Raw genomic sequence first — 10,365 nt, forward strand, 5'->3', positions numbered from 1 at the left:
TCGCTAGTTATATGTGCGTGTGTGGTAGCATTAGTAAGTAAAAGCATTTTTTTTTCTTTTTAGTTGGCACAAATACCAGAAGCAAACTGTGAACGACTCTGTGCTGAAGCAGATCAACTTATGGAACGCTCGAGAGCTGCTGAGGAATCAGGTGACATTCAGGCAGCACTGGGACTGTGCCATGCAGCAACAGGGAGAGCACGTGCTGCCATGGATGCTCCCTATAACAATACTCAGACAATGACCCTGGCTCGCATGAAGCACAATACATGTGTAATGCGACTTCGTTCATTGCATCGACGACTGTTATTGCAGAGCCACCCTCCGCAGGAAGGTGAGAGGAATCAGCATTAACATTCTTAATTCGGGAGCATTATTACATAAATATGGGATGGTTTTATTTAATTTTGTGGAAGCATTTGCAGGCTAGCAACAGAGGTGTATTGGTTGTATTTACAACCTGTCAGCAAATAGCAGTTAGCATCTTTCCTCATGTATGTGTTGTTAAATAAGATAAAAAAAACCTGTAATATTATTAGGTTGTACTAGGTTTGATATGATGTTACTGAAGCCATAAATGAATCATGCACCCAGTTTATATATAAATTAATTACTCAATGTTTCTGCATATTTTTAAACTCGATAGTTTCTTTTTGGTATGATTCACACGCCTCTTCTATTTGCCTCAGAGTTATTCTGTTCCCTGTATAATCTGTTCCCTGTATAATCAAAGTGCATTTTACTCTGTATTAAGTCTCAGTCCAGACAGAAAATTATGCAGTTATCGGTAAGTTATCGGCTGGGGAAAGAACTGCTTAGTAAAATTTAAATGTTTACACATTTAAAACAAGCGGACTACTTTGGCCTACTTTTTTTACTGAATATATGGGATACAACAGCAGTAAACTTGGAAAAGCCAGACAAAGACTAGCCAGACAAAGACTTTATATTTATCTCTTTGAAAACAAAAAATCTGAAACACTTTTTGTGAAAAACATGATTAATTCTTACATCGATTTAAAATGTGTGTAGAGCATTTCAGGAGTAGTAGAAAATATTTTAGGAGGTAATAGTATAGGCTAACATCCATTTAACATATGTCCAATTTTTACTGGCTACAGAGATACAGCCAGTAGACTTAACCCAAACAAATTCTCACAGAAGTTGTTAAGCAAAGGAAAAAAATTAATTACAAAGTTGATTTTCATAAATTCAGCCTCTGGTTCAGTATACTTTTGAATTCTCTTGACAACAGCACATGTGGTTCTTCTGTAGTAACCAAGGCATTCTTTTATGAGGGCAGCACTATTCGTAATCCAAATGATCAATGTCTTTTATGTTTACTTTTCCTTTGTAGACTGCAGCATGCTTACAGGCAAATATCTAAAAGGGCGAGGTTTGGGGACTTTGGTGGCCAAGAAATTCTGTTCATTTGCACATTCATATGATACATGACTGCAGGGCACTGCACTACCCCCACAGAATTTACTGCAAACTTGAATAAATACTACTGAATCTGGTACTCTGGAATTAGGTACTTAAACTCAAACACAACTTTACAATTTCAGGTTCAAACCAAAAAAGATAATAAATAAAGCTAAATCAACTGGAGTACCAACAAGCAAAATGAAAACTTTTGTTTGTAACCAGCTGTATTTAGTGACTAATAAAATGGACACATGTTACATGGAATGTTTTATTTGGATAAATCTATACTAAAATATTTAAAATCCCTCTGGAAACACCCTGCGTGTAGCAAAATGGTGAATACTTGTTGGAAAAAAAAAAAAGAAATTAAAACAAATGATGGTTCCCTTTTCTACCAAAGATATTGTTTCAGTTGATCAAAACTATACTCTGCAATCCACTGTGAAACACACGGCAGAGAATACATGCCATTGCACCAGTTATTAAAGTTTCTTCCCACTCCATTGACTTAACGGAGAGCAGGAAGAATGATCGTTTGAAAGACTCTGTGCGTGCAGTAATTATTGTGATCTTATCCTCACAATCCATGTGTGAGTGATCTGTAGGGGCTGTATTATATTCCAAGAGTCACAATTTAAAGCCAGTTCTTGAAACTTTGTTAGTAGACTTTTTCAGGATGGTTTACATCTACATTCAAGAGCCTTCCAGTTTAGTTCCTTCAGTACTTTTGTGGCAGTCTCTCATGGACCGAACAAACCTATGACCATTCCTGCTGCCCTACTCTGCATACATTCAATATCCCCTGATAGTACTATTTGGTTTGATGCCCCCATACTTGAGCAATATTCCAGAACTGGTTACATGATTTATTTGTCAGCGATCTCCTTTGTAGATGACTGCAATTCCCCAGTATTGGATCAATAAACCAAAGTCTACCAGCTGCTTTACCCACAACTGAACCTATGTGACCATTCCATTTCATGACCCTTCAGAGTGTTACGCCTCTATATTTGTATGAGTTGGCCAGGAGGAGATAGTGAATGTTTTGACAGCTATGATAGAATGTTTACATGGATATGAGATGACAGGCTGTGATGAGAACAAGTAACGTATGATTAATTATTAATGCAGTTTTTAATAGTTGCATCACTTATTGATGTGTACCATGGCTGGTTCCACATCTCTGGTTGTTGTTCTTTGTGGCAGAGCCTACAGGACGTGACAGATAAATGAATGCAGCTGAGTCTGTCTAAAGTGTTCTCCTAAGTTCCCCTCTCACAAAAGCATTCCCTTTCACTCTTTTTTGCATTTCCTCTTATCCCTGGAAGAGAGAACCTATAATTCTTACAGACTGATATCGAACCAACAAGGAAATACATTTGTCAAAATGCTAAGTGGACCTTTTAGCAGTTTTTAAACTTCAGGAGTTGAAGAGCAGTTCAAGTGCACAGAGTTGGATTAATGATTTTGCTAACCACAGTAAACCTAGGAATATTTCAGAAAAAATGAATGTGAATTATTTTATGTAGCTGGTGCCTCACAACTTACCATATTTCATGAAAAACACAACAGCAGTTGCTAAGTCAACCTCTTTATTGTGCTACCAGTTTCAGTCCACAAGATCATCAGGCAAAGAGATTCACTTCAGCTGGGGATGGGTTTTCAACGTGATCATGAAAATGAATATGACAAAATTTCATCAGTTCATGTTTCTCTAGAAACTCCCAAGAAGATTAATTTGGGATCACTATATTCATACGAACAGCTAGAGTCATTCACCAAGAAAATCACTCGTGTTTCAATTGTTATGTAAGTGCACAGAATGTGTGTGTGTGAAGTCAGTGGTGTTTACTAATTCTGATAACCATGCTGTCAGTTTTCTTTATTTATAGTAAATTCATTATGCTCTGTACCGCCATTTTTTAAAAAGATTTTCTTTCGAAATTTCTGGTCACTATTTGAGCGAAGGTTTGTCATTTTGAACGCATTCCATAAATGGTAACACTGCTCTTGGTATCTCTGGTTGAAATGTTGAATTTTTATTTGTTAAAATATCTTTAATGTCAAATTATATTTAATTTATTTCTGTAAAATGTTTTACTCCACTCACCAATTTTTGTATAGAAGTGTTTTGAATGCAGTGCATAGAATAGTGAGTTGTACAGAGCACATGAAAATTAAATTACATACTAATAAAAATTAAAAACAAGGAGAAACATAACTGCATCCAAATGTGTCATAATTATTTCATTGCATTAGCTTACTGCCATTGTAGAGTAGACAACACATTACAGTTAGAAGCACCATATATACTTACAGTGGTACATGTTAAGCTCCTCTATAAATGTTGTCTAAAAAATATATCAAGCAGTTGAAATGTTGCCATGTACATTTATGTCTTTAAAGGTGGGAAGGAATTACATGTTCAGATATTGTTTTTTACACATTTCTGACTGACCTGTGTATCATTGTCCTGTGAATGCAAGAAGTTTTAATTGACAATATTACAAAAGTGGTAGATTGCTACTCGCAATATAGCGGAGACGCTGAATTGTGGGTAGGCACAACAGAAAGACTGTCAAACAAGTAAGCTCTTCACCGAAAATGACTTAATCAGAATTTGACAACACACACACACACACACACACACACACAGTACAACAGTTCCTGCCTGCCGAGGCCATTCGGCGAACATGATGGAAGAAGCAATCTGGGTGGTGGGGGTAAGGAGAAGGCTGGGATGGGGAGGGGGGAGATACCAGGATAGGGGTGGGGGACAGTAAAGTGCTGCTTGTGGAAGCATACATGGATGAGGTGGATAGAGGGTAGGGCAGCTAGGTGCAGTCAGGAAGTTAGACAAAGGGTGGGGACAATGGAAAAGGGGGAATTACAAAGACTGTTGGTGCGTTGGTGGAATAGAGGGCTGTGCTGTGCTGGAGTGGGAACAGGGAAGGGGACAGATGGGTAAAGGACAATGACTAACGAAGCTTGAGGCCAGGGGTTTACAGGACTATAGGATGCACTGCAGGGAGAGTTCCCACCTGTGCAGTTCAGAAAATCTGGTGTTGGTAAGAAGGGTCCAGATGGCACAGGCTGTGAAGCAGTCACTGAAATGAAGAATATCTTGTTGGGCAGTATGCAGCCAGACAGCTTGTTGGTTGTAATGCCCATGTAGAATGCAACACGATGGTTGCAACTGAGGTTAGCATTCTGCATTTGACTTGGGCATGACAACCAACAAGCTGTCTGTCAGCATGAATGGTCACCTACAAACTATAGCCAAGAAATAGCTGGACCACCCAGTTGCTGAGCACACTGCCCAACATGATGTTCTTCATTTCAGTGGCTGCTTCACAGGTGTGACATCTTGATACTTCCTACCAACACCAGCTTTTCTGAATTGCACAGGTGGGATCTCTCCATGCAGTATATCATACATTTCTGTAATCCTCCTGGCCTCAACCTTCGATAGTCATTGTTCTTTTCCCACCTGTCCCCTTCCATTCTCCCATTCCAGCACTACACAACGCTCTATTCCACTAACACTCACACGGTCTTTCTACTTCTCTCTTTTCTGCCCCTCCCACCGCCCTCCATCTAACTTCCTGGCTGTACGTAGCTGCCTTACCCTTTCTCCATCTCATACCTGTATGCTCCAATAAGCAGCACTTTACCATCATCCACCTCTACCCTACTATCCATCCCCCCTCCCGATCCCAGTCTCCTCCTTACCCCCAACACCCAGACTGCTTTCCTATCATATGCTTCTGCTTACAATCTGGCCTTGGCAGCCAGAGACTGTGGTCATGTGTGTGTGTGTGTGTGTGTGTGTGTGTGTTGCGTATGCATGAGTGTGTGTATGTTATCTAATTCTGATGAAGGCCTTTTTGGCTGAGAGTGTACTTGTTTGACAGTCTTTTTGTTGTGCCTATTTGCAACTCAGCACCACTGCTATATGGTGAGAAGCAATCTATCCTTTTCATATTATGTCATTATTCCATCCTGGATTTTCCATTGTTAGAAGTGTTAACTGAGTATTCTGTTTAAATTTCAGATACCACTGTCGAAGTGCGACACAACCGTGAAGGGAGCAGCTCGAGTACACGAGGGCCGGGGAATAAAGCAAGCAGTGCTCAGCACACGAGGCAAAATTCTCGTGACAAGACGTCAGCAGCACAGCATTCTCGTCAGAACAGCAGGGAACTCTTGTCCAGCACAGCTGAGAAGAATATTGAAATTTATGCCACTCTTCCAAAGAAAAAGGCAGGAGGTACATCACGTAGTGGTGGAAGTGGGAAAACACGAGACAGTACAAATGTTGTGGAAGATGAAGAATATATGTTACATAACAGAACAGGCAGAGAAAGAGGTATAATTAGATCTGTGAAGAAGAAAGACGATGATATGAAAACTCGTGAAAAAAGGGCCAGAAGTGAAGAAAGGAACAAAAACGGCAAGGATTATTCCTTAGCGAGTAACTCCTTAATAACTAGTTCAACAAAGGAAACCACCAACAAGAAGGACAAAGCAAAGAACAGTGATGAAAACAGTAAGAAAACTCCTACACCTGAAGCAAAACAAGGGAAAAAACAACATAAAATTCGCCGTAAATTACTAATGGGTGGTCTCATACTGCGTCGTAAAAATCGATCGATGCCAGATTTGAGGGAAGGCCAGGAAGGTGCAGAAAATGACTCAAGGGGTGGTGTGGCCACAGAACAGAAAGGCATTCTAAGTAATGTTAAAGCTTCTCAAGATGACAGCAGTGTGGGTCTCAAAGGATCAGAAAAATCAAGTACACTGTGTGGCTATTTGTCTGAAGGACATTTGGAATACACAGGTGGTGGCAATCCGAACCTAGAACGAAGCCGTCTTATGAGGAAGAGCTTTCATGGCAGTGCAGGCAAAGTACTTCATGCTGCGAAAGTTCCTCCACCCCCACCACTTCGAACAACTTCCCAGCTGACTGCCAAGATTGCACCTGAATTATGTCAGCCCGGAGCTTTCGAAAGGCAACACTATCCAGTACCCCATGAAGCAAGTTTACAGTCAAATGGGAAGAATTCAAATAATCTTCCACAAGCATATTGTCAAATGCCTCTTACAGGACAGGATGGCGTGAAAATGAGTCCGCAAAATAATCGAAGTCCTTACAATTATAATTTTGATCCGCAGTCTTTGTCTTATATTCAGGCATTTAATGCTAATGCAACTAATGCAGTAGAAGATCAGCTACCTCAAATGATCAACAATGAGGCTGTAACATATGCAAATGGAGGTGCGCTTTATGGTATGGCACAGTTTTCGAACAATAACAAGGTGGTGACCCAAGCAGAAGTACATAATGAACAGAATAGTATGTCTCCAACAAATGAAAATGTTGCTTCATTCAATCAGGCTCAACAGAATTCCTCTTCAAAGAACAATGCAGAAAGCTCTGTTCTTGCTGAAGATGGAAGCACAGGTCAGAACTTGCCACTTCCGCCATACCCAAGTCCTGTAAGCTCTGTTGCTCACTCCAGGCAAGCCAGTGAAGATTTCCCACCTCCACCCCCACCTTTAGAAATTGAATTAACAACTGAAGCAATAAACAAACTTTCAGTCTCTGCTGAGGAAGTGAGTGGCTCTCCTAAACAGCAAAATCAGATGATGCAGCCACAGCACACTCAACAGTCATATCATCAGGTTCAAATACAAAACCATATTCAACTTCAGAATCAGCAGCAACAGTATTCAGTGATGCAGCAACAGCAGAATCAGCAACTCCACCAACACTTGCAGCATTTGCATATGCAACAAACACAACAGTTGCATTCTACTCCACAGTTCCAACAACAGCAGAAGCACCATATTCATCAGCAGCAGCAACTCCAGCAGCAGCAGCAGTTACAACAACAGCAACTTCTGCAACAGCAACAACAGCAGCAGCAGTTACAGCATCAGCAGCAATTACAGCACCACCAACAGCAGCAGCTCCAACAACAGCAACTCCAGAACCTCCATCATCAACAGCAATTACAACATCCACAGATTCAACATCATCACCAGCAGCAGCAATATCAGCATCACCTCCAATATCAACAACAACAAATGCAGTATCAACAGCAGCAGCAGCAGCAACAACAACTGCAGTACCAGCAGCACCAGCAACAGCAGATACAGTATCAGCAAAAGCAGCATCATATTCAGTATCAACAACAGCAACAACTCCTGCAGCATCAACAACTACAAGGTCAGCAGCCTCAACATCCAACATATCAACAGCAACTTCAGCAGCAAAAGCAGCAGCTTCACTACCAACAACAGCAGTCTCATGGTCAACAGCAGCCTGAGTTACAAGAACACCAAGTTCAGCAACCAAAGCAAGATACTCAGCAACAGGAACAGAGTCCAAGTAGTCTACTTATTCAGCTTCAGCAAAAAAGGCAGGAGATTCTAGCTAAAGAGGCTAGGGACACTGAGCCAGAAAGTTCTGCCCCTGCTAAGTCAGGTGAAGAGTGGCTGAGAGAGTTGCAAGCCAAACAAGCAGAAAGAAAGCTTAAGAAATTAAAAAGTCAAACTGACAATTCAGCAAGTAGAGTGGTGCAGGACAGCAGTATCTCTAATTGCACCGATATGAGTGATAAAAAAGTTTCGTCCGTAAAAGATTTGGCTTCTAGATTTGAGAGTATTCGAACACAAACACCGTGCAAAAGTGTTTCAGAAAACAGAGTTACAGAAAGTACCATTAATACAGTAAATCAAGATGGAGACAGAGTACCTGCTGTGACACATGAGCATGTGTCTCCTGGTGTTCAGGTGTCAGCTAATACTAACAGTGGTGTACATCAGAATACATCTGTAGATAATACTAATAGTTTTCTATCGTCTTGTCCACCAAACTTACGAGAAAACAGATCTGACAGTGCTTTTGACACAGGCATCCTTTCGGTCAAAAAAAGGAACAGCAGTGTTCCTGGAGGATTGGAAAGTGTTTCTGCATTAAAAACACATGAAAATTCTGCAGGATTGGATGTAAGTGTTTCTTTTGCGGAACTTAAATCGGACGGTCTTAACAGCAGTTTTGACACAAAAGAAAGTAGAAGAAAAAGTGGAAAGAAAAAGAATGTGACTTTCTGTGATCAGGTTATTTTGGTGGCAACTGCTGAAGATGAAGAAGAGGACAGTTACATTCCCAATCCAATATTAGAGAGAGTTCTTCGCTCAGCTTTCCACAAACCTGATGCACATGTCGCACAACATGATGTACAGATAGAAGTAAGAAGCCTCCAGGGGACGGACAGTCAGCAGGAAAGTAATGCGCATATGAAAGCAATGGAAGTGACATCACAGCCAAGTAACATGGCCCAAATAAATGCATACACTGATAACAGGAATGCACAACCTTACGGTCAGCCATGGATGCAAGACCCAAAGCTAGCTGGTAGTCCATCATTTCAGGACTCTCAAAGGCTACCAGCACAGCCAACTGAATATTCTTCAGATCAGAATAGAGGTAAATTACTGCATCATCAGTCTACAGATGTCATTAGAGGTCATCCCTCACAGTTAGCAAATCATCAGTATCCACCCCAATACCCACAAACATTTCAACAGCAAAGGACTGTTTCATTATCTCAACCTCATACAAAATATCCCATACCAGAAATGAGTTCAAATGCATTGTACAATGACAGTGCAAATTTCATGGATCATCAGTATCAGATGCAGGCAGGGCTACCCCAACAGGGAAATGCAATTGGTCACAATGCATTTCCAAATAAGGACAATGTCAGCAACATTGCCAACAAACAACGGTATTCTGGTGTCAGCAATCCTGTGATTCAAAAACAACCTTATGACTCTGTGCATCCCTCATATCAGCAGATGTCAACTTCACAATTGCCAGGAGGACACACAAAGACATTGCAGTATGTCACAAAAGCACAAGCTGCACCAGTGGATCAAGCACGGACTTCTGTGGTCAGAGCCACGCCCTGCAATTTGTGTCGTAAAAAAGTTGTAGTTCCTCCAGCAATTTATTGTGCAGACTGTGATTTCTATATGTCGAGGTTCCGTCCAAGAAGCTGAGTTTTCATTTAATGGTGGAAATGTGTAATATAGTTAATTAATTCAGAGACTTATTTCTGTTTTTAAAGACAAACTATAAAGCAGTGCTTTGTTATTTCTGCAAACAGAAAGTAAATGAACAGTATTGACAATGTGTACAAAATTCTTTATGAACTTGTGTTGATAAGTGTTATAAAAATGCTTGATGCATACTGGTGTGAAACTACTCAATTTTAGACACTGACAAATCAAAAAACTTTATTTTTTGTTGTGAAATTTGTTCTTAATTTATGTGTAATAGTGAAAAACATAAAGTCTGAGTCTTCATATGTTAAATATCAATTTCCATAGTACACAGCTAAATTTTAAGGTTAGTGTTGTTCTACACAGAACAGAACCATTGTACCTGAAATAAATGTAGAATCAAATTAGATTGTCACATAGAGGTTCAATTGGTGTAATCATATAGGAATTTTTATGTGACAGTAATTTTGATCTCATTAGTTCTATATAATTTTGTATTATATTTTTGTAAATGTAATTTTAATAAGAAAAAATAAAACTTTTATTATCTTTTTGTAATTCTGTGGTTACTGTACATGCAGTGCTCACAACAAAATAAGAGTACTGAATAAAATCCTGCAATAATTTACTATTATCAAACATCTGTGTTAGCCTTTACAAAGTGTTGCAGTCTCAAGATGAATCCAACATGCATGAGCTGCAGACCCAAACCAGTATTTCAACCGCCTGATAGTCAGATAATAAATCACAGTGGCCTGTACAATTCTAACAACAAAGAGAAATTTACTGCAAAAAACTGATTCGTGTTCTACAGTGAGGTAAAAGCTTTTCCATGTCACCTCTTTATCGTCAATTTCTTGAAAA

The 10,365-nt window shown here is 39.9% G+C and overlaps 1 protein-coding gene across 5 annotated transcripts in view; it reads left to right on the plus strand.

Annotated features, from left to right (window-relative positions):
• Positions 1–10,059, plus strand: part of LOC126241918 (uncharacterized) — a 453,558-nt gene extending 443,499 nt beyond the window's left edge. For all 5 annotated transcript variants that reach the window (XM_049948047.1, XM_049948046.1, XM_049948051.1 and 2 more), the window contains 2 exons: positions 64–334; positions 5,483–10,059. In XM_049948047.1, coding sequence (XP_049804004.1) covers positions 64–334; positions 5,483–9,498 — 4,287 coding nt within the window. In that variant the 3' untranslated portion in view covers positions 9,499–10,059. The remainder of the gene's footprint in view (positions 1–63; positions 335–5,482) is intronic.
• Positions 10,060–10,365: the final 306 nt, after the last annotated feature.

This window comes from Schistocerca nitens, chromosome 1 (genome assembly GCF_023898315.1).
Source record: "Schistocerca nitens isolate TAMUIC-IGC-003100 chromosome 1, iqSchNite1.1, whole genome shotgun sequence".
In the NCBI taxonomy this organism is placed as follows: Eukaryota; Metazoa; Arthropoda; class Insecta; order Orthoptera; family Acrididae; genus Schistocerca; species Schistocerca nitens.